The following is a 24706-nucleotide window of genomic DNA, read 5'->3' as shown; positions in this document are numbered from 1 at the left end:
GATATGGTTCAATGAGCCGGAGCTTCAAGGTGAGGGTTGCTCTGTCCACTGCCTTCCGTTGTGCTGCTGGGCACCAAGTCCCTGGCAGCCAATAGGTGAAGCTGGGAGAAGAGAGCGGGGTGGCAAGTGGAGGCAGGAGTCTTGCCACCAGGGTCTAGCTGCCCAACTTGCTCATCGTACCGCTGGGCCCCAGTCGCCTTCAGGTAACCCAGGAACTCAGGCAGGAAGAGGGCGAGGAAGCAAGTCAAGCTGAGCAAGGTAGGCAAAAGTTCATCTTGCCTTCGTGGGCCCCTCGTAAGGACGTCCTTTTTCTGTGCCAAAGCTGACAAAATCATCCCAGGCCAAAGCAGAAGCCATCGTCCCAGAAAAGCAGCAAGCCAAAAAGAAGCCAAGACACTGCTGAAGTAGCTCAGTTGGGGGAGTGCCAGACTGAAGATCTACAGGTCCCTGGTTCAATCCTGACCTTCAGCATTGTTAGGATATAGATATTCAGGCCTGCCTGTAAAGGCCTGTACTTTAAGAATTTAGGTGTATTCTTATCACTTGGCTAGTTAGAGGTATAAAAGAAAGAATCAAAATCACTGTCTGCCAATGTAAGGTCCTTCTCTTACTGTGACAGTCTGGGGCCCTGTTCTTAGGCTAAGGCCTTTGGCTAAGCAGCAGAGGCAGCCATAAGCTGGGAAGCGAACGGTCACATCCTCACATTCCAACCTAGTCACATTGAAAAAAGGTGCTATTGGGCTGTTAGGCACTATCAGGACAGGATTGTATTCCTATCACCTCCAGAGAAAGGGAAGTGCCTAGAAAATGTAAAAGAAAACTTAGTTTGATAGCATCCTGTCTGGCAAGAACTCACTTATCAATACTGGGATGTGAAATCCTCACTTCTGTATTGTCTTGCCATTATAGTTCCCACTTTGCTATTGTTTGTCTGTATAATCTCTGTCTGGTTCTGTGATTGTTCCTGTCTGCTGTATAATTAATTTTGCTGGGTGTAAACTAATTAAGGTGGTGGGATATAATTGGTTACATAATCATGTTACAATATGTTAGGATTGGTTAGTTAAATTTTAGTAGAATGATTGGTTAAGGTATAGCTAAGAATATTACTATATAAATTAGGGGCAAACAGGAAGTAAGTTGGGATTCAGAAATAAGGAAAAGGAACTTGTATTTAAGCTTGCTGGAAGTTCACCCCAATAAACATCGAATTGTTTGCACCTTCGGACTTCGGGTATTGTTGCTCTCTGTTCATGTGAGAAGGACCAGGGAAGTGGGAGAGTGAAGGAATAAGCTCTCTAACAAGCATGCTCTTCCATCCCTCTTTGTGCAGGGGTGGGCTGTTTTCGGAAAGTGCAACAGGGTCTTTACCTCCCATGAGGCCCTCATTTCGGGCTATGCAGCAGGAAAAGACATCGTGAGCCCCTGCACTGAGTTGCCCCACCAGACCTTCCGTTCTTCTCTTGCTCTTTCTCAGCCAGGGGAAGAAAAAGAAGCTCTCCTTCAAGCTGGAGTCACAAGGGCGACGTAAGGACGACTTCCTGAGCACCGGCTCCAGTCCTTTGCTCTCCCAGCTGACCTATCGAAGGGCTGCCACTGCTTTCTCCAGGTTCGCCCTTCGGGTGTGCCAGGGCGAGAGCCAGCCAAGTGGATGGAATTTGAAGGGAGGGGCAGAGCACTAGGGTGGAGTTTCTGTTGTGTCGTGGTTATCACGTTTGCCTAACACGCAAAAGGCCCCTGGTTCAAAACCTCCTGGCTTCATTCTCCTGGACCCCCTTACTGTCCAGGAAGGCACTTCTCCTTCTGCTATTGGCCTGTCCCTGGGATAACTCCAACCCTTGCACGACAGAGGGTGGTGACATCAGCGGAGAAAGCGCCTTGGTGTCAGTCTGGAGAGCCTAGAAGAATTAGGCACGTCACCTTTCGGAGGTTTGTGGCTTGGCCTCCTCTGCCCTTGGAGATTGGCCTATGGAGTCCGGCTCTTCCTGCTGGCCTCCTTTGTGTGACTTGCCAAAGGAGGAAGTGAGGCAGGAATGGGGCAAAAGAGGAAAGTCACGCTGAGGAAGGCAGGGCAGAAGCTAGGCGGCTAAGTGGGGTTACTAGAGCACCACCGTTCGTTCTGCCAAAGCCTGGGGAGGTGAAGTTGGCTGCTGGGAGGCAGAATCCTGTGCCTGCCGCTTGGCATCCCAGGGATGGCTACTTGCAGCCCAGGAGAAGAAGAGGGGTTCTGTGTGGAAGGAAAACAAGCAAAGCTGAGTCCGAGTGGTCGTGGGCCAGTACTCCTTTCAGGCCAAGCTGGGTGTGTGGTAATCGTCTTGAGAGACTCCCTGCCACCTGTGAGGCAGCAAGAATGGCTGCTCCTTTGTGCTCGACCCAGGGACATGACTGATGGTTTGGGCTGCCTGTGAGCTACTGGGATCCAGGAAGCCCCAGTCTGCCCCTCCGGGGCCTGAGTCGTCTTCTTCTCTCCTGCCTTGGGGAGCTGCAGCTCAAGGATTAAGCCTTCCTGTGTGGCCTGTACTGGAGAGGACCCTGAACCCATGTAGGGCACCTTTGGTGGGAAATCCAGGCCGGAAATAATTCTAGCCACCAAGTCAACCCATTAAGTCGAATGTGGCGAGCTGGACGCCGGGTGACTTACTCCGTGGGGCCAGCAGGTCAAGCCGTTTTCCTGCACGTGCGGAACGTGGCCGCCAAGGTTTGCCTTTCCTGCTCCCTGCGCTCCTGCACCCCAAAATCCCTGTCAGCCAGCAAGATGAGCTGGGAGCCCAGAGAAAGGAGACAAAGGGGTGGCCGGAGCCCCCTCAGGTACTGCCTCCACCCCAGGCAGCCCACGGAGACCCACTGTCCCCCCCAAGCAATGCGAGAGATGCCAGCAGGGCTAAGGCAGCTCCGCGCCCCCTCTGCCCTCCTCCCTCCATGACGCACCACTCCTGGAAGTGGCTGGCATGTCCCTGCAGCCTCTTGGGGGAAGAGTGTCTCTGCACGCTGCCCCCACCCCGGTGCAAACTCCACAGCTGGCCCCCCAAGCCCCTCACCTAGGAGCCTCTGCCGGAGGGGAGTGTGTGCCGGTCACTTTGTGAACCGCACCGCTCAAAGTAAGCATGACCCCCCCTGGCCCCCTCCCATACCCCGGCCCCCCCTGCCCCAGTGCAGAGGCTCGCTGTGTCTTGAACAAGCACTTTCAAGGATTGTCCAAGAACTTCTTTTCTGTTTACGAGAAAGATATACAAAAAAGGGAGCCCAAACGGTCAAGTTTCGATCAGCAAGGAAAAACTACCAGGCGAAGCCAGGATCTCTCAGTTACTAGGAAGGCTCTTCAGCCGGCTCTTCCCAAAGGCCCCGGTCTCATGTCAGGTCCAAGGACACCATGGGAGCTGAGCAACAGGTATTGTGCTCACCCCTGGGTCAGTGCTCCCCCCATAAGGGTGTTTCCTTAGCTGTCTGAATAAGACCTCTGACTGTAGCTCCCCATCCTCTGGTGGCCCATCACTATCCCTCCCCAAAGAGAGCTCAGTGCCCCCAAGGTGGGGTGAGCGGCTCCTGGTGCTCCACTCCCCAGCTCCACCAATTCTGCTCCCTCCTCCCCCCCGGTCTCCAGACAACTCAGGCCTGGACCCAAGTTTCCCAGGCACTGCAGACACGTACTCCCCCTCCAACCCCACGCCTCTTGCAGACCTCTCACGCGCCTCCAGATCCCAGCCAGCAGCCCCAATACCTGCCCTCCTCTCCAACTCACAGACTGTAATAGCGTTGAAGCACCCACCGGGGATAGGTGGCAAGCAAAGTATCCCAAGGTCCCCCCACGAACTGAACTGGAATTGCAAGATTCAAAGCCCTAAACGCTGGCCCTTACACCATGGAACTGGCAGGAAACCCCTCGAGCGCTGCCGACTTCCGACAGGGAGGACATTGTAGGGGTAATTTTCTGCATTCCTCGTTCAAGGCCTCTATTGTCAGCCCTGCTTTGGGCCAAAGAGTCAGCAAGCAGTGCTTTGCTCCAGGCCCAGAGACCTTTCTTCCTCCAGACTTCAAGGCCAGTGGACATGTGAGGAGGATGCCCCTTCAGTCCCAGGCATTAATTAAAGAAGGCGTTCCTTCTTAGGAAAGGCCAAGTCCTGAAAAGAAGGGAGTAACGTGAAGCAGGACATAACCTTCTGAAGACCTTGGAGGATGCCACATGGGGAGAAGTTCTATCTGCTGGACCAAGGACTTGAACCCTGAACTCTCAGATTAAAAGTATGGTGCTCTACCAGCTGAGCTAGCCATGCTCAGATGAGGAAAGGGCAAGTTTGGTGTAGTCAAGAAAAAGTGAGGGGGAAAGACTACAGAAAAACTGTAACTCTCGCTCTCTTAACAGACCGAGCCCCAGCCTGCTCTTCCATTCAGCACCCTGATGCCTTCTTCTTTGGTTAGGAAAGCATCGGCTAGAAAACACCATTATATAAAGCAAAAGAAATCACACCCAGAAATGCCAGTGGAAAGACAAAAAAAAAAGAAAAAAAAGAGGAAAATTCAATCCCTATCAACATATGGTATCCGGGACAATCCTGCATCGAGAGCACACGCTCAGCTCCCTGTGTGCATACCAAAAACCTGCAGGACGCAATATCAAAGCCTGAAAATGAAACTCAACTGCTCCCAGTAGCCACAGGAAAAACCCTTCACTGCCATCAGTCAGATACTAGCAAGATAGAATCAAGGCCAGTCCCGGGCCCAGAGCCTTGCCCAGCCCAGGCCCGCCTCCACTCCGCTGGTGACGCACGGCGTTTTTGCACCACGGCCAGACGGTTAGCGTCCACGGAAACCCGGTGAGCCACTGCGGCGGGGAACTGCCTTCATTGCTGACGTCGCCCCTGACAATGGCGATACGATACCATGGCATCGTTTGGGCACGGTGTGTCCCATGCATCTATGTCCCGTGACACTGAGCGCACCCTTGCTCCAACTTTTGCTGGTGCCCTGCGGCTTGCCCTCCTTCGTCCAGGAACAAGCCTAAGGCTAGCCGTAAATAATCCTGTCCGTCCAACTCTGGCAACTGCCACGGTGGGGCCAGGCGCCCCCACTCCTGCCGAGTAAGAAAACAAGCCACCAGAGGGTGGGCCGTCGTCTCAAGCGGGGCCAGAGCCTGACACAGCGCCCCTGGGCAGCCTTTACTCTGCACATGTCGGCCGCGCACATTTGCGTGGAACGACAAGTTCCCCCACGAACGAGGAGCCATCGCGCATCTCGGTACTTACCGGGCACCCGTGCCATCTGCAAAGCCTTTAAAACGCCTGTCGTTAAGTTCTGGGGACAGTTGGTCACCTTCAGAGGAAGCTCCCTGAAATTGGCCTTGATCACCCGGTGGTATATTGACCTCCGTATAGACCGAGCTGAAGCGGGACGGCCTCGCTGCCGATGCCGAGATTGGCTGCCCCTGCTGTGGGGGCGGCCAAGCTTGTGGCTGAAACCATCCTGCAAGCACCTTCCACCTAGACCCCCACTGAAAAGCCTGTAAGGCGGGAGTGGATGAACACTAGAGAGAGAGAGCGAGGGGCGGCCCCCTCTAATCTCCTCCTCCTTCCGTCACCATCGGACACCCTTCATAATTGGACGGTTTTAGATAAAATAATTATGTCTACAAAAACTCCTGACAAGAAGTTTATTTGAACTTGGAAAAAAATACGGCCAGATCCAAAGACTCGTTTGCATTCTCTGTCGTGGCCCCCGACGTTCCCCTCGGGCCTGACCTGCTCCCCCCGGCTCAGCCACCCGCTGACAATGGAAAACCGAAAAAGGAGAGCCGTAAAAGGCTTCAAAGCCCACCAGGCTCGACCCCCGCTTATAATACGGCAGAAAAGCCGCACTTCTCCTGACTAGGCAGGGGCATCCTCTTGCCCCACAGGAAGTGGAAGGCCACCGTGTTCGGTCTCAGCCGCGCTCACGGAGCAGGGGGAAAACACATGGCTGAAGAAATTCCCCAGGGCCAAAACACAGGTCTTGAGCACGACAACCTTCCAGACTAACGACAAGGTCCGCTTATGCCATCGGCCGAGCCGTTCCTCGCAGGCCAGCGACTGCCTCTCCCAGTTCGCGTTCCCCACCTCATTCTCCACCTCATGCGAGAAGGCCCGGCTCATCAGCCTGCCCACTCTTGCAGCCCTCCTCTTCCGCCCTGACCGACAGGGAGGAGTATTAAGTCTCCCTCCCTTCAGCATTCCTGGGGAACACCAACGCCGCCCAAGTGACTTTGGACCCGTAGGCAGAGGCAGGAAGTTTGTAGAAATTTTGGTGATTCCCAGAATGCTCAGAGCCCACCCCCCCACCCCCAAAACTCTGCCCCCCACCTGCCTAAGGTTATGGGATGGCGTTCGTGTGGGGGGAGGTGGTCTGGGGTACAGGCCCTGGTCGGGGGCAGGGAACTGGGGTGCAGGGTGCAGGCTCTGGGAGGGAGTTTGGGTGCAGAAGGGGTGAGAGTTTGGGCTCTGGGAGGGAGTTTGGGTGGGGGTGGGGGGTCTGGGTTGCAGGCTCTGGGGTGGAGTTTGGGTGCAGGCTCTGGGAGGGAGTTTGGGGGCCGGAGAGGGGGTGTGGGAAGGGGGTGGGGGTGCAGGCTCTGGGAGAGAATTTGGAGGTGGGAGGGGGTGCGGAGAGAGTGGGTGCGGGCTCTGGGAGGGAGATTGGGGGCAGGAAGGGCGGTGCGAGAAAGGGGTGGGAGGAGGTGGGGGGGGGGATGCAGCGCTTACCTGCGGCTCCTAGGCAGGGCGGGCTGGGGGGCCTCCCTGCGCTGCGATCCCCGGGCAGTGCCCCCGCAGCTTCCCATTGGCCACCGGGGCACCATGGCCCTTTAAACCCCCCAGTTCTGGACACAGACCCACCCCACACAGGGGCAGCAGGGCGGGGCCGGCAGCCACGTGGAGTGAGCAGGCAGGAGACCACTCGGCCGGTGGTGACTGCGGGGCCCAGGTCATTTTAAATGGCCTGGAGCCACGCGCGGGGCGGGGACACCCCGGGGCAGAAGGCAGGGCCGAGGGAGAGACCCGACCTCGAACATTGCTGGACCCGGGCCCCGGGCCAGGAAGATTCCTGGTGCCCAGGGAGCATGGGCCCATAGAGCTCGCCACCCATGCCAGTGGGTCAACCAATTGGGCGGCCTCCTGGGCCAGGCTGCAGCCCCGCTTCAGGGCTCAGAGGAAAGGCAGCTCGCATCCTGCAGGCGCGGCCAGCCTTCTGGATCAAACGTCCCCTCTTGCGCTCAAGTCACAAGAGCTAGCGGGCAAAAGACAGGCTCCCACGTCATTTGAGAGAGAGCAAGAAGAAGCCAGTAGGGTTAGGTGGCAAAAGAGCTCTGCCAAGGTCCTAACCGAGGCTTGAACTGGGATTGCAGGATTCAAAGCCTTGGGGGCTGGCCCTGACACCATGGGACCAGACCTTGGCGTGTTCCGACTTCCGGCGTGGAAGAGCCTGGGTGGACAATTTTTTGCCTCCCTTGCTCAAGGCCTCTCCCGCCTCCCTGGCCAGCCCTGCATTTGCTCAACAAGTCGGCACCCAGCGGTTTGCTGTCGGCCCAGAGGCCTTTCTTCCTCCAGGCTGCGAGGCCGGCGGACGTGTGAGGAAGTTGCCCCTTCAGTCCCTGGCAGTAAAGGGCCCTTCCTAGGAAAGCCCAAGTCCTGAAAAGTTAAAAAAAGTAACCTCAAAGAGCTGCTTCTTGATATTCTTGGGGGACACCACAAAGGGAAAATGATCCTCCTGTACACCTGACCAGGGACTTGAACCCTGGACCCTCAGATTAAAAGTCTGATGCTCTACCAACTGAGCTAGCCAGGCTCCCATAAGGAGAGAGCAAGTTTGGTGCAGAAGAGAAACTAGTCAAGAAAAAGAGGGCTGGTAACAATACAGAAAACAGAATTGGAAGGGACCTCAAGAGATCATCTTGTCCAACCCCCTGCCCAAAGCAGGACCAATCCCCAATTTTTGTCCCAGATCCCTAAATGGCCCCCTCAAGGATTAAACTCACAACCCTGGATTAGCAGGCCAACGCTCAAACCACTGAGCTATCCCTCCCCCCACTTGCCACTCTTGCTCTCTTAGCAGCCCTAGCCCCAGCCTGCTCTTCCATCCAGTGCCATGAGCTCTTCTTCTTCTTCTTCTTTCAGTTAAATATTGGCCCCAGAAGAAAACATGGTTCTACAAAGCCAATCGAAATCACAGACAGAAATGCCATGGAAAATGCGGGAAAAAAAAAAAAAGGAAAACGCCATCCCCATCACATTACGCTATCCGGGGCCGGATTAGCTTTTTGTGGTCCCTGCACCAAACATATTTCTGGGCCCCCCTGTGGCATGAAGGGGCCAGGGGAAAGAGCACTGTGGGGCCTGGTGGGGAAGGATTGGTCCCCAGCTGGAGTGAGGCAGGGGCGAGGGGCAAGATGAGCACAGTGGGGTATTTGGGGAGGATTAGTCCCCGCTGACTGGAGCAAGGCAGGGGCCGGGGGCAAAAGCACAGTGGGGTGGGAGCTAGGGTTGGTCCCTGGAGCAAGGGAGGGGCCGGGGGTAAACTGCAAGCACAGCAGGGCTGGGGAGGGGGTAAACAGGATCCCCCCCCCTGCCCACATAGAGCGGGTACCTACCTTCTCCCTGGTTCTAGCCCATTCTCTCCATCTCTCTCTGCACTGGCCTGAGGGTGGGGGTGCGCTGAACACAGGGTGGGGGGTGCAGGGTCTGGGAGGGAGATAGGGTGCAGGAGCAGGCTGGGGGTTGGGGTGCAGGGTCTCTCCAGAAGCTAGGGCGAGGGAGGGGGCTCAGGGTTGGGGCAGGAGGTTGGGGTGTGGAGCGCTTACCTGGGGCAGCTCCCATTTTTTGCGAGGGGTGCAGGTGGGAATGTGGGGGAGGGGTGTGCGGGAGCTCCCGTTGGGTGCTCAGGGTAGGGCTGGGGATGTGGGGGGCTGCAGGAGTCTGGGCCTGGGGCGTGGCGGGGGCTGGGTGTGTGTGTGGGGGGGTGCAGGAGTCAGGGCTGGGGTCGTGGAGGGTGAGGGGGTGCAGGGGTCAGGGCGGAGGGCTGGGGATGTGGGCTGGGGTTGTGGGGGTGCTCCCAGCTCCCTGCCCTGAGCGGCTCTCTAGGGGAAGAGACAAGGGAGGAGCTTGGCTGCCGGCGGAGCCTGCCCGGCTGCAGCAGGAGCCCCAGGAGCTGGGAGCACCAAGCTTCTGCCCCCGCAGGAGAGAGCCGGGGCCGGAGAACAGTGGTGGGGCCAGGCCCCTTTGGAGCATGGGCCCGGCGCCATGGCGCCACTCTCACCATGGTAAATCCGGTACGGATGGCATCTGGGCCAATCCTGCATTGAGAGCACCCGCTAATGTCCCTCTGTGCTTACGAGAAACCTGGAGGAACGGATACCAACTGCTCCCACTTGCTGCAGGAACACCCTTTCCCTGCCCTCAATCAGAGACCAGCTGGACAGAATCAAGGCCCATCCAGGTCCCAGAGCCCAGCCCACGCCCGCCTCCGCTCTGCTGCTGACTCAGGGTGTTTTTCCCACCATGGCCAGCCGTTCAAGGGCCACAGAAACCCGGTTAGCCACTGCTGCGGAGAGCTGCCTTCGTCACTGAAGATGCTCCTCACGGCTGCTGTGCCAAAGGGGGTACAATGCTATGGCATCAATGAGCCGCAGTGGGTCCAGTCCTCCAAAAAAAGAAAAGGAGTACTCGTGGCACCTTAGAGACGAACAAATTTATTTGAGCATAAGCTTTCGTGAGCTACAGCTCACTTCATCGGATGCATGCAGTGGAAAATACACAGTGGGGAGATTTATATACACAGAGAACATGAAACAATGGCTGTTACCATACACACTGTAACCAGAGTGATCAGGTGAGGTGAGCTATTACCAGCAGGAGAGCGGGGGGAAAAAACCTTTTGTAGTGATAATCAAGGTGGGCCATTTCCAGCAGTTGACAAGAACATCTGAGGAACAGCGGGGATGGGAGAGGGGGGAAGGGGTGGAATAAACATGGGGAAATAGTTACTTTGTGTAATGACCCATCCACTTCCAGTCTTTATTCAAGCCTAAGTTAATTGGATCCAGTTTGCAAATTAATTCCAATTCAGCAGTCTCTCGTTGGAGTCTGTTTTTGAAGTTTTTTTGTTGAAGAATTGCCACTTTTAGGTCTGTAATCGAGTGACCAGAGAGATTGAAGTGTTCTCGGACTGGTTTTTGAATGTTATAATTCTTGACGTCTGATTTGCGTCCATTTATTCTTTTACGTAGAGACTGTCTGGTTTGGCCAATGTACATTGCAGAGGGGCATTGCTGGCACATGATGGCATATATCACATCGGTAGATGTGCAGGTGAACGAGCCTCTGATAGTGTGGCTGATGTGATTAGGCCCTATGATGGTGTCCCCTGAATAGATATGTGGACACAGTTGGCAACGGGCTTTGTTGCAAGGATAGGTTCCTGGGTTAGTGGTTCTGTGGTGTGGTGTGTGGTTGCTGGTGAGTATTTGCTTCAGGTTGGGGGGCTGTCCATAGGCAAGGACTGGCCTGTCTCCCGATCTGTGAGAGTGATGGGTCGTCCTTCAGAATAGGTTGTAGATCCTTGATGATGCGTTGGAGAGGTTTTAGTTGGGGGCTGAAGGTGACGGCTAGTGGCGTTCTGTTATTTTCTTTGTTAGGCCTGCCCTGTAGTAGGTGACTTCTGGGAACTCTTCTGGCTCTATCAATCTGTTTCTTCACTTCAGCAGGTGGGTATTGTAGTTGTAAGAACGCTTGATAGAGATCTTGTAGGTGTTTGTCTCTGTCTGAGGGGTTGGAGCAAATGCGGTTGTATCGCAGAGCTTGGCTGTAGACAATGGACCATGTGGTGTGGTCTGGGTGAAAGCTGGCGGCATGTAGGTAGGAATAGCGGTCGGTAGGTTTCCGGTATAGGGTGGTGTTTATGTGACCATCGTTTATTAGCACAGTAGTGTCCAGGAAGTGGATCTCTTGTGTGGACTGGTCCAGGCGGAGGTTGATGGTGGGATGGAAATTGTTGAAATCATGGTGGAATTCCTCCAGGGCTTCTTTTCCATGGGTCCAGATGATGATGATGTCATCAATATAGCGCAAGTAGAGTAGGGGCGTTAGGGGACGAGAGCTGAGGAAGCGTTGTTCTAAGTCAGCCATAAAAATGTTGGCATACTGTGGGGCCATGCGGGTACCCATAGCAGTGCCGCTGATCTGAAGCAGCTATCAAATCCCCCCTCATTCTTCTCTTCCGCAGACTAAACAATCCCAGTTCCCTCAGCCTCTCCTCATAAGTCATGTGTTCCAGACCACTAATCATTTTCGTTGCCCTCTGCTGGACGTTTTCCAATTTTTCCACATCCTTCTTGTCGTGTGGGGCCCAAAACTGGACACAGTACTCCGGATGAGGCCTTACCAATGTCGAATAGAGGGGAACAATCACGTCCCTCGATCTGCTGGCAATGCCCCTACGTATACGTTCCAAAATGCCATTGGCCTTCTTGGCAACAAGGGCACACTGTTGACTCATATCCAGCTTCTCGTCCACTGTAACCCCTAGGTCCTTTTCTGCACAACTGCTGCTGAGCCATTCAGTCCCTAGGTCTGTTCTGCAAAGTTATTTTAGCATTATTATATTGTTCAAGCATGTGAAAAACACACTATGCTCCCTCGGTCGGCAGCTTTTGGCTGGTGTACACACTGCAATGCCACGTCTGGTAACAAAACTGCCCTGTTTCGGTGACAAAATAAAACCACCTCGACGAGGGGCCTAGAGCTTTTTGCAGGAAACTTAAAACGACAACGTGTCCGTGTCAACGCTTCTGGTCATTAGATCACCATAACCAGCCTCTGCCGGTATCCCACAATGCCCGCCGTGAACCCGCCTGCCCTGCATTCCTGCTGCAGAGACATGGGCCCCTCACCTTTCATCGCTCCGGGAAGTTCTGATGTCTGAGCCGGCGGCTCTGCTCCAGCAGCCAGGAGCAAATCGCTGTTGTGGGATGCTGCCCTCTCCCGCACTGCGAACACGGAGCAGGGTGACAGAAGCTTCCTCACAGTAGGGGGGCCACCAGCGTCTGAACTCTGGAACCCCTATGATACCCCTTTCCCCAAGACCCCTCACTCACCCCGCCCCTTCTCCCTGAGGCCAAACCCACAGAACGCCTCTTCCCCCCAAGACTCTGCCTTGTCCCCCACTCCATCATTCATCTATGGCCCTCTACACCCCCCCAGTTCTGGCACCCCGACACACAGCCAGGTTGCCACTTTGCTATTGTTTGTCTGTATAATCTCTGTCTGGTTCTGTGATTGTTTCTGTTGGCTGTGTAATTAATTTTGCTGGGTGTAAACTAATTAAGGTGGTGGGATATAATTGGTTACATAATCATGTTACAATATGTTAGGATTGGTTAGTGAAATTTCAGGAAAATGATTGCTTAAGGCATAGCAAAGCAGAACTCAAGTTTTACTATATCGTCTGCAGTCAATCAGGAAGTGGGTGGGTGGGTGAGTGGGGGAAATGGGAACAGGGAATGGGGGGGGGGGAAATTGGAATCATGTTTTGCTAAGGGGGGAATGGGAACAGGGACACAGGTAAGGCTCTGTGGTGTCAGAGCTGGGAAGGGGGACACTAAGGAAGGAAACTGGAATCATGCTTGCTGGAAGTTCACCCCAAGAAACATCGAATAGTTTGCACCTTTGGACTTCGGGTATTGTTGCTCTCTGTTCATGCGAGAAGGACCAGGGAAGGAAGTGGGTGAAGGAATAAGCCCCCTAACAATACACACTGTCTCTCCTCACACACACACGCTGTCTGCCCCACCTTGCACACTGTAATTGGAAAGCAGCTGGCAATCTAGGAGGATGCCCATAGAACAATGGGATAGAGAAACCTGGATCATTTGATGCTGTACCAACCCATGAGGCATTGCAAACCCTTCCCAAAGCACCCTGAGGCCAGTTGCACAGTGGGATAGCGACCCACAATGCACTGCTCTCTGTGGCGATCCAAGAGCTGCTAATGTGGATGCGCTCTGGTGACAGAAGCAGCCTAGTGTGGACATGCAACAGCAGTTTAATTAAAATGCTTTAACTAAGATGGCATAACTCTAGTGTAGACGTAGCCTGAGAGTGAGACAAGACCTAGCTCTCGGTGGCACCAAGGATGTTCAGGCACTGAAACTAAAGAACCACAAGCTCCTCCATCGTTGGCAGGATTTGAACCTACACAGGGAGACTCCAATGGATTTGTAGTCTATTACCTTAGCCACTTGGCCACCGCTACTTGATTGCCACAGATTTATCACGACACTCTAGTTCTGTTCTCACTGAGTGATCATTTCCAGTTGTTTCTTCAGACCAGCTTCCACAATACACTCGCTGCTGTGTGGTTGTGTAAGTGTGTCCATGGCCGAATAGCAGGAGTTTCTGTTCATTTCCCTTCCGGCTGGAGCATGATGAGAGTGTGTCTGTGGTTAATGACGTTGCTGTAGATTGTTGTCCGTTTCCTGCCTCGATAATTCAGACAGTCCCTTTCCCATCATATTGCCAGCACATCAGTGATTGCAATAACGGGGGCAGGTTTTCTCCGGGGAACTGAGATTTGCCATGAGATTGGTGGCTCCTTTCTTTCCTCACCCTAGAGTGACCTCAGCTTTTTATTCCATCCTTAACCTTTCATGGAATAACAACAGCAGCATGAAGAAAGAGGAGAGTGAGTATCTCACTGTCAGGGCTGAGGGTGGTCACATCCCCTCTGTCTGACCATTCCCATTCCAGGAGAGAAGGTTTAAATGGAATTGAATGCCCTGGCTGAGACAAGAGACACAGAGAAGTTTTGCTGTTCATGGATCTGTGCAAAGGAAAGTATGTCTCTGTGTGAAACTGGGGAGGGAAATGAAACACCCACATGGTGGCACAATATCCTAAGGCAGTGATTTTAAAACTTGTGGGTTGCAATCCAGTACTGCTTTGTAGAACGTAAGGCACTGGTTCATGGCGGCTCTGGTCAGCACCGTTGACCGGGCTGTTAAAACTCCCACCAGTGGTGCTGCCCAGCTAATGCAGGCTAGTCCCTATTTGTTCTGACATTGCTCTGTGCCCCGGAAGTGGCCAGCAGCAGTTCGGCTCCTAGGCAGAGGGGCCACAGGTCTGTGTGCGCTGTCCCCACCACAAGTGCTGGCTCCGCACTGCCATTGGCCAGTTCCCAGTCAATGGGAGCTGGAGTGGGCTTTGTCTGGGGGCGAGAGCTGTGTGGAGCCATTTGCGTGCCTCTGCCTAGGAACCGGACTGCTGCTGGCCACTTCCAGGGTGCAGCATGGACCACAGTTCCAGGGCAAGCAGGAAGCCTGTTCTTGAACCCCCACTTCGTCACTGAGGCAACTCTGTGCCCTAACCCCATGCCCCAATCCCCTGCCCCAGCCCTGAGCCCCCCCAAACCCAGACACCTTCCTGCATTCCAAACTCCTCAACCCTGGCCTGAGCCCTGACCGCTCCTGAATCCTGACCCCCTGCCCAAGCCCAGAGCCCCCTACCACACCACAAACCCCTCATCCCCAGCTTCATTGTGTCATGGGCATCAACAATTTTCTTCAACTGGGTCACCAGAAAAAAAGTTTGAAAACCACTGCCATAGAGGTAGGGTGACCAGATGTCCCGATTTTATAGGGACAGTCCCGATTTTGGGGTCTTTTACTTATATAAGCTCCTATTACCCCCCACCCCCGTCCCGATTTTTCACACTTGCTGTCTGGTCACCCTGCATAGAGGGGGAGGGGAAGGGTCACAATAAAACAGTCAACCTGTGGAACTCAATTGCCAGAGGACGTTGTGACGGCCAAGACTATAACAAGGTTCTAAAAAGAACTAGATAAATTCATGGAGGACAGGTCCATCAATGGCTATTAGCCGGGATGGGCAGGGAGGGTGTCCCTAGCCTCTGTTTGCCAGAAGCTGGAAATGGGTGACGGGGAATGAATCACTTGATGATCACCTGTTCTGTTCATTTCTCTTGGGCACCTGGCCTTGGCCACTGTGGAAGACAGGACACTGGGCGAGATGGCAGTTTGGTCTGACCCATTGTGGCTGTTCTCATATTCTCAAAGCCACACGGAAAGCACGTTCTCATGGCCAGCCCTGAGCAGCCCATCATTCTTTGCTCGGGGGTTTCTGGGTTAGTGGGGGGCGGGCCTGTAGCAGTTGCTTTTGCAGCAGGGCTGGATCCTAGTCAGCAGAGTTTGAGGTGGGGGGCAGTCTGTGCCCTGGATACAGAGATACCTCACCCCCTGCTGAAGGGTATTGGTGGGTGCGGGATGTGAGGGTCTCCATGCCCTTGCTGGGGGCAGTAGTGGTCCGTGGCTTCCATTATCCCAGGATGACCCCCCACCTCCACCATCCTGCTGATGGTAAATGAAACAAAAGAATCTCTTGGAGAGGCCAGCCATTAATCCTGGGCTCTCACCCATACCTTCTGCCCCTCAGGGATATCCCCCCCACAGCCCTAGCTACTGTCCTACACCACAGTGGCCCCTGCCTAATGCGGAAGCACCAACCCGGTTTTCAGGCGACGGAGCTCACTTTGGACTTTCCAGTGCTGCTGACTATTTTCAACACTGATTTACCAAAGAGTCTGTGGCAGGTTTGAATAGGCTAACGATTCGAGATCAGCCTGCGAGGTCAAATGAAGTTATCTGATGAAAGCCTAATGCCGCACTATACAGAAAGAAGGTGTACATCACCGCCCTTTATCAAGGGTGAAGAGAAGTTAGTTGGTCTCTGCGTCTGATATAGTGCTGACGGTGCTCATTCACAAAGCAAACTTTCCAACCCGCTCCTTTTATAGGGCATGAGACAAAGAGACTTCTTTTGACAAGGGAAAATATTGCCGCACAATAGATTTGATTGTGTGTTCTGTTTTTCTAATTACGGATGGAATTTCTTTGATGGCCACCAGTTTACCTACCCACATAAAATGGCGGGGTCTAAATTAGCAGTTACCACTCCAGAAAGAGATCTTGGAGTCCTTGTGGCTAGTTCTTGGAAGACATCCACTCAGTGTGCAGCGGCCGTGAAAAAAGCAAACAGAACGTTGGGAATCCTTAGGAAAGAGACAGACAAGAAGACAGAAAATATCATAGTCCCTCTATATAAATCCATAGTATGCTCACATCTGGAATATTGCATGCACATCTGCTCACCTCATCTCAAAAAAGATCTATTGGAATTGGAAAAGGTTCAGAAAAGGGCAACAAAATGATTCGGGGTATGGAACGGCTTCCATATGAGGAGCGATTAATAAGATTGGGAGTTTTCAGCTTGGAAAAGACGCGACTAAGGGGGGGATATGACTGGTGTGGAGAAAGTAAATAAGGAAATGTTATTTATGCCTCATAACACAAGAACTAGGGGTCACTGAATGAAATTATTTGGCAGCCGGTTTAAAACAAACAAAAGGAAGTATTTCTTCACACAATGCACAGTCAACCTGTGGAACTCCTTGCCAGAGGATGTTGTGAAGGCCAAGACTATAACAGGGTTAAAAAAAAAAGAACTAGATAAGTTCATGGAGGATAGGTCCATCACGGGCTATTAGCCATGATGGGCAGAGATGGTGTCCCTAGCCTCTGTTTGCCAGAAGGTGGGAATGGGTGATATGGCATGGATCACTTGATGATTCCCTGTTCTGTTCATTCCCTCTGAAGCACCTGGCATTGGCCATTGTTGGAAAACAAGATACTGGACTAGATGGACATTTGGTCTGACCCAGTATGGCCGTTCTTATGATTGATGAGTAAAAGGACATTTCTAACCTGGTCATTATTACTAAAAGCTGCGACAATTGACAGTTCTTAATGAGTTAACATCTTCCAAGGTGTCATTTTTTTCACCCCTCACAGAACCCATCTGAAATAACAAGGAACTCTTAGCAATTCCAGAACATAATTGAATCATCAGCACCCCATATCGGTTACCCGGTCTTGTTTATTATAACATACATCTGTAGATACCTTTCATTAGTTTTGAGGGAACCCTTTCCTGGATGTCTTGGCTGTATTAGTAAGGTCATGCTGGTTGGATGTGATGGGGTCCTGTGCATGGCTGGAGGTGATAGAGGGTATGAAGGGAATTTGGGGGAGGGGGTGCTGGGTGTGTGTATATGGTTGGGGTGGATAAGGCTATGTGCAGGGAAAGGCTTGATGGAGGATGTAAGGGGGATTTGGGTTGGTTTGCAGCATGGGGCTGTGTGCAACGTGGGTGACAATGAGTGAGAGAGGGGTATGTGACATTGGAGGGTTCGTGATTTTAGGAGGTTTGGGGACAGCTGGAAGGGAAAATGGGTGCGTCCACGGCTGGGGTTGATGAGGTGAATGACAGCAATTGCGGGAGGGTGGTGTGATGGGGGTCTGTGCAGGTATCAAGGGGATGTGGGATGGTTTAGAGGTGATGGTGTGTGTGCAGAGTTGGGCTGTGGGTTGGTGATGGGAGGTTGGGTGGGGTTGGGGGCATTGATGGGGGCATGAAGGGGATTTGGAGCTGGTGTCAAAGAAGCACTCCCACTGACCCAGCTGTGTACACTGGGGATTTGTTCGGTCTCACCGCATCACTCAGGGGGGTGGATTTTTTACATCCCCGAGTGACATAGGTATACCAACCTAATTTCACGCTATAGACCAAGCCTTAGCGACAGCTCAGGGATGGGGGCGTCACGCTGCCTGGCGTGGCTCACAACCGGGAGTGCCAACCTCACAACGGACTGTCAAAAAACAGGGCAGAGGCCCCAAACTCGGTTTGGGTTCCATGATTAGATTTCAGCAACCCAGTAGCAACCGTGAACGCCCGAAGCGCTATGACAGACTCACAGGGCAGCCCCAGACCCCTTGGGCGCTCCAATCTATCTCACCACACAAGCACGCTTAAGGGTGTGATAAATGTTTTACTCCAAACATCAGAAGATATCCAGTCCCGAGGGACCAATCACGTACTTCAGCTCACTTGCACCTCAGGCCTTGTCTACACTACGTGGCTAAAAGGGCACCACGGTGGTCGACACAGCGGTCTGGTGAAGACATGATGAGTTGACGGGACAGCACTTTCCTGTTATCTTAATTAATCCACCTCAACAAAAACATCTCCCGTCGACTTAGTGCAGTGTGACCACCGCATTAAGTCAATGTAAGGTACCTCAATTTGAGTTACGTAATTTACGTAGCTTAACGAGCATAATTTACGTCAATTTGTAGGGCTAGTGTAGACTAGGCCTCAGATCTCACTCCAAAGCCAGGTTTATAGGAAACTAGCTAAAACGTTATTAACTAAGAAATGAAATGAGAGCTATTCACAGGGTAAAGCTTCGCCAGTGCAGACAGGAGGGACATGATTTTTTTTTAAGATGAGTCATGAACAATGGAGAGTTTCATTGTTTCCTTTCTAAGCATTTAGCTCTGGAGTCAGCCTCATGGCCCCGTTAATACCGAGAGGTAGTTAAAGGGCAAAACACTCCCTTAATGTAGAGTTAAGGTTGGCTGGTGCAATACCAGGCCCTTGCAGAACCTCTACATCTGGAAAACTCAAGCTTCTGAGAAGCAGAAGATGTAGTTACAGTTGCCCGCACCGCCTTCATCCTGTCCTCTTTCAGCAACGTCCCATTAACACACACACATTTACTCTGCCGACATCCTGCTGGCTGAAATCTACAAGCTGTCCACTACCTTTTAAAGCCCTTCCAACTAGACCTCCAACCCCGTCTTGGCCTGACGAGGCCCAACCCCTGGGCAAACCAGACTGGGGTAAGGATTGGGCATGGCCATGGCAGAGACTGCAGAGCAAGACCCCTGAGCCCTACTCAGATCAGCCCCACCTCACTGATCTCTCCTTACTCAGACACACTGCACCCTCTCCCCAAATTCCTGAAAACCTGGGTAGGGAAGCTTACTTTCCTTCATGATGGTCTGAGCTCTACCTCCCCACCCAGCCACAGCTGGAACAAAGATAAATGCCCCCTCCCTTGCTCCCCTTTGGGAAACAAAGTGTTAATTTAGAGGAATCTGATAAGGCTCAGACATGGAGTGGCTGATCTCCGCTTCGAGTCTCCTCAGTGCCAGCCCCCGTTGCTTATTGAAAGAAATGACTCAAGATCCCAGTTACATGCTTTATTAACACGAATGAATAAAGCCAAGAACACACATCAGTAAGGCTAAATGACTATAAATACTACTCAGCGAACTAAGTACAATGATAAAGTTCAAGTGAAATCAGTAAATCAATGAGTTAACCGAATATTGGGTTGGAATCAAGTCATCAATTTAGTCAAGCCATCAGATTAATACAGCAGAAAAATCAACCCTTATAATTCCAAAAACAGCAACCCAAGGAGAGAAGGGCATATTTAGTGATGCCGAAACCCCAACGGGAGATTTTCACCCAGGCAGTGCATTCCAGATTTAGCCAGCTGAATTTTTCAATACTGAAACCAAATTATTGCTTACATTTAGACCACAACCTCAAAGCGAATTACAGTTTTCTCCTCAGTTTTCACTATTGTGTAGTTAATACTTCTCCTCGTCCTCTTGCATCTTCCCTGTGTAGATTTCAGAGGTGTTCACACACTCACATGAACTGAGCCACACTGTTACTCCCTAATCTACTAGAAGGGCTGGGAAGGCTCCATGTTCATAAAAAAAACAGCAATAGACAAAAATTGAAAAAGGAAAATAAATTTCAAAGATTACAAGGGGCTGGATCTCTGTAGCTCTTCATCTTTGGATTCACCTGGAGTAGGAACCGTAGCTGCAGTTTAGGAACCAGGTAATGCAATAGATGGTCCAGCACGTCGGCCTAGCAGGCTTTTCAGGTACAAGGAGACTAGCGAAGGCTGCATAGCCTGTCGATGTTGTGTTTCATTCCCCAGAGGGATCAGTCCTGGGATCCTGGCAGTAAGTCTCTCTTAGATGACTTATATAACATAGAACGCAAGACTGGTTACACTAGGTCAGACCAATGGTCCATCTAGCCTAAGAGTGACCAGTGCCAGATGCTTCAGAGGGAGTGAACACAACATGTTTGCTGATCTGAAAGCTGAAGGACTTCCACCCTTACCTTTATTGTTGTAGATTCCAGCGTACTCTACCTTACCACACCTCCCCCGAGGTCTCTGGGCAAATCAGTTGTGAACGAATCCTTCAATACAGACGTGTCGCACTCCAGTTGAAGTGAGTCAGAGTTTGGGGCCAATGTCAGTTTGAAAAAGCCCCGCTTAACCCAGCAGTTTTCTCAAAGTACCTGCTGTCATAAACCGCATGTTGTGTGGAGGTGCGAACCCCAAAGGTATTAAACATGAAAGAAACATAAGGCCAGTAATGGGGAGGTTTCCATGGCCAGGTCTGAGGGTTAAACAGCTAGGCTCAAACAGCTGGCCTCCTCAAAAGGAAAAGGGCCTCAGCACCCACAAAAATAACTGGTTGCAAAAATAAATCATCATGCATCCATCACCATTTGAAATTCTGACATCTCCTGCCTGATGTGTTTTTGTTTAGCAAACAAGCAAACGGGGGAACTCTCTGGCTGTTCCCCTCTAACTGGGTAAAAGCTTCCACAGCTTCTCTCGAGCAATTTTCCTCTTAACAGAAAATTTATTTTAAAGTTTATCAAAATAAATTCCATTTGAAATAAAAATCATTCCAGTCTATACTGCGTCTCTATTTTCGTACATGCTATTTCTCTCATATGTTCCCCCCACTCTAATTCCTTCGGAGTGAGGTTTCACTTTTCAGGATTAGCCACCATTTCCGATATAGTAGGAGGGAGCAGGGAGAGAACTAGGAGAAAACCTGAATTATATTGTAACACTGACAGTTTTCACAGAATCAGCCTCTTACTTTACTCTAATTAACTTAATATTTAATTACATTGTCGCTGAGAATTTATTCAAAGATTACAAAATATAAACCTTTTGGGCAGTTTTCTCTTAATTCCCATTTCCACCCAATGAGCTTCATGTGAAGTCACATTCTACCATAACCTAGGAGCCTTCCATTTCTGAGGGTTCATTTCTCCCTGGGTCTTCTCCCAGAAGTGTGGGTGGAAGGGGTCTCACACTATGTGGGAAAGCTGCATCATGAGAAAAAACCACCTGTGCTCTACTTTCACACTTTCTAATCTTCCAGAGTAGCAAGAGGTGGAGAAGTGATACAAATGCATTAGACTCAAGAGCAAAACTAACGGACCAAACCACAAACTCGGGACTCAGCACTCATGGATCCTGCAGCCTGAACTTGGAATCTGATACACTCCCTCATTGGCTACCATCATTTAACCAGCATGGAAGTGCTTCTTGTCCAACAAGGCAGCCAGATTGGGACCCATAGGCATGGCATGGCTCTGAAGGAATCCGCTGTTTCTCTCTGTGCTTCATGAAACTTGGGATCCAAATGGTAAAGGACGGTTGTTCCCAATTTCATCATGGCATCCTTTAGGACCGTGATCAATGCCACTTAACTAGGGAGCAGCGTTCTAAAAACAGTTTACCTGGGCCACAGGTCACCATAGCGTCCATCTCTGGGGTGAAAAATCAACCACGAGTACCTGCAATTTCTACCCGGGTTCTTGTCAAATCTTTGACCTTAGTTGTAGCAATTTTACACGGCTCTGGCGTAGAATTCTTCACCAACCACACGACATACCAGTAGCGATACTGAGGTAGAACTCCCCCAAATATGCCCTTTTGTTTCTTTAATCTGGTGCAACAGATTTAAATTAGGGACTAAATTCAGATGCATCTCAGAATCCCTGTAAGACACCAAATGTCAGGTATGTATTCAAAATAGGTGTCTTTCTGCAGCTCTATCACATTCCTCATGGATTTCATTTCCTACACCTTTGCAGCATCTCCCAGGAGTGAGCTGAACACAAATGTCACTTCCATTTTTCCCCATCTCTACCTAGGAAGGGATTGCATTTCCCAAATAATAGGCAATATGCACCTGATGAGGAAGGGGAGATCTTCAGGAGCAACTTCCTGCAGGGCCTGGGCCAAAACTGCTTTGGGAGGCAAATGAATGGGTGTTTTGCTTAGTTCCAAATCATTTACTAGGGAATCCTCTTCCCAGCCCTTTAGGGAAATATTGACCTTACCAATTGAACAACAGGGGGATTGGGATGGCGATGGGGAATCCCTCTGATTTACCCTATGTTCTTCTGTTGTTACAGAGGGGAAATGACATTTTTCCCTAGCCCTTCCCTGTTCCTGCTCTTTGTTATACTTAAAATATATTGAAGTGAGGAAAACGGTAGTAAAAATATCTGCTCTCCAGCAAAACGTGAAGCAACATCAGAGCAATTGGAATTGGGAATGAAACAATTTTTTCCCGAAGGTGGAACTTGATGACTAACAATTGTTTTTAAATGGGGGAACAGTATAACCGTGATGCTCAGGGTTTGTTAAGACTAGGACATGTGATGGCGTTTAGGTCAGGTCAAGGGGAAAGCTAATGCCAACCACTGCACCTCGGCTGCATCTGCACGACAACTGTAATTGTCTTTTAACACCAAGATCACTAACTTGAGCAGCCAACGCCATGTACAGTCCTAGTGGATGTACGGCACGGTTAGTTTTTGCCTCAGTGTAGCTTGTTGGGATCAAATGTCTCTCTCCCCCACCTGGAGCTGATGAACATTCCTGACTGGTGGGACACACGCTCCTTCGACTTAAAAGGAAACGAGTTCATAGAAAAGATCACAGGACTGACCCCAAAGAAGGGTGAGCTGCAAAAAGGCAGAAGCAGGCAACTCATCTGGGGGAGCTGAGCGACCACGGTGAAGATGGTGCACAGATCACTAAGTGGGAATTAGCAAATGTGATGTAAAAAAAAAATAAATCTTTGGCCAGCCCTCGTCAAGGCATTCGTTACAGTTCTCTCTCATGTGCATTTTCTGATGTCTAATAAGGGTTGAGCTACGATTAGGGTGATCAGATGCCCCAATTTTATAGCGACAGTCCCAATTCTTGGGTCTTTTTCTCATATAGGCTCCTATTCACCCCCTACCTCCTGTCCCAATTTTTTACATTGGCTGTCTGGTCACACTAGCTCCGATTGAAGTTTGAGCACGTGGAGGGCGTCTCTCCCGTGTGGATTCTCCGATGTGTGATAAGGTTTGAGCTCCGATTGAAGCGTTTCCCGCACTCAGAGCACGTGTAGGGTTTCTCCCCTGTGTGGATCCTACGATGTGTGATAAGGTGAGAGTGCAGACTAAAGCTTTTCCCACACTCAGAGCACGTGAAGGGCGTCTCCCCTGTGTGGATCCTCTGATGGGTGATCAGGTTTGAGCTCTGATTGAAGCTTTTCCCACACTCCGAGCAGGTGTAGGGCGTCGCCCCTGTGTGGATCCTCTGATGTGTGATCAGGTTTGAGCTCTGATTGAAGCTTTTCCCGCACTCGGAGCACGTGTAAGGCGTGTCTCCTGTGTGGATTGTCTGATGTCTGATAAGGTGTGAGCTCCGACTGAAGCTTTTCCCGCACTCGGAACATGTGTAGGGCGTCTCCCCTGTGTGGATTCTCCAATGTGTGATAAGGCTTGACCTCCGATTGAAGCTTTTCCCGCACTCAGAGCATGTGTAGGGCGTCTCTCCTGTGTGGATTCTCTGATGTATGGTAAGGCCTGAGCTATAACGGAAGCTTTTCCCGCACTCAGAGCACGTGTAGGGCATCTCTCCTGTGTGGATTCGCTGATGTGAGATGAGGGTCGAGCTCTGGTTGAAGCTTTTCCCGCACTCAGAGCACACGTACAGCAAATCTCCTGTGTGGATTCGCTGATGTGAGATAAGGTATGAGCTATAACGGAAGCGTTTCCCGCACTCCGAGCATGCGTAGGGCATCTCCCCTGTGTGGATTCGCTGATGTATGGTAAGGGTTGAGCTCTGGTTGAAGTGTTTCCCACACTCAGAGCAGGTGTAGGGCGTCTCCCCTGTGTGGATTCGCTGATGTATGGTAAGGGTTGAGCTCCGACTGAAGCCTTTCCCACACTCAGAGCAGGTGTAGGGTTTCTCTCCAGTGTGGGTTCTCCAATGTGTGATAAAGTTTGACCTGTGATTGAAGCACTTCCCACACTCATGGCATGTGTAGCGTGTCTCTCCTGTGTGGATTCTACGATGTATGATAAGGTGTGAGCTCTGACTGAAGCGCTTCCCGCACTCAGAGCATGTGTAGGGCCTCTCTCCTGTGTGGATTCGCTGATGTATGGTAAGGCCTGAGCTATAACGGAAGCGTTTCCCGCACTCAGAGCACGTGTAAGGTGTCTCTCCTGAGTGCATCCTGCGATGTGTGATAAGGGCTGAGCTCCGATTGAAGCATTTCCCACAGTCAGAGCACATGTAGGGTTTCTCTTCTCTGTGGATTCTCTGATGTGTGAGAAGGTCAGAGGTCCCATTGAAACTTTTCCCACACTCATGGCATGTGTAGCGTGTCTCTTCCAAGTTGATTCTCTCGCATGTCATAAGGTCTGACTGGCTACTCAAGTTTTCCTCTTGCCTGTGCTGACTCTCACAGGCTTTTGCTTTTTCTGGGAGTCCACAACTCCCGGAAACATTCCCTTTGGAGCCTCCTGAGAACATCTCATGTGGTAATACTTGTTCAGCATCTTCCTGCTGGAGTTTCTCCTTGTTCTCACTCACCATCCCATCACCTGATGGGAGACAGAGAGAATCCAGGCATAGGTGACTCCCTGCACCTGAG

The 24706-nt window shown here is 51.4% G+C and overlaps 1 protein-coding gene and 1 non-coding gene across 8 annotated transcripts in view; both read right to left on the bottom strand.

Annotated features, from left to right (window-relative positions):
* LOC140904217 (uncharacterized) overlaps positions 1-24706 on the bottom strand; it is an 85592-nt gene that overhangs the window by 40733 nt on the left and 20153 nt on the right. For 5 of the 7 annotated variants that reach the window (XM_073326620.2, XM_073326629.2, XM_073326621.2 and 2 more), the window contains one exon: positions 16111-24701. The exons of 1 other annotated variant lie outside the window; for it this stretch is intronic. In XM_073326620.2, coding sequence (XP_073182721.1) covers positions 23059-24701 — 1643 coding nt within the window. In that variant the 3' untranslated portion in view covers positions 16111-23058. Of the gene's footprint in view, positions 1-16110; positions 24702-24706 lie in introns of those variants that run through there. One more of the 7 variants, XM_073326624.2, reaches the window with a different exon arrangement.
* TRNAK-UUU (transfer RNA lysine (anticodon UUU)) lies at positions 7734-7806 on the bottom strand. The gene has a single exon. It is a non-coding gene; the product is annotated as a tRNA-Lys (tRNA).

The sequence above is a fragment of the Lepidochelys kempii genome, chromosome 28 (assembly GCF_965140285.1).
Source record: "Lepidochelys kempii isolate rLepKem1 chromosome 28, rLepKem1.hap1, whole genome shotgun sequence".
Lineage (NCBI taxonomy): Eukaryota > Metazoa > Chordata > Testudines > Cheloniidae > Lepidochelys > Lepidochelys kempii.
This window is presented reverse-complemented; position numbering and strand designations above follow the sequence as displayed.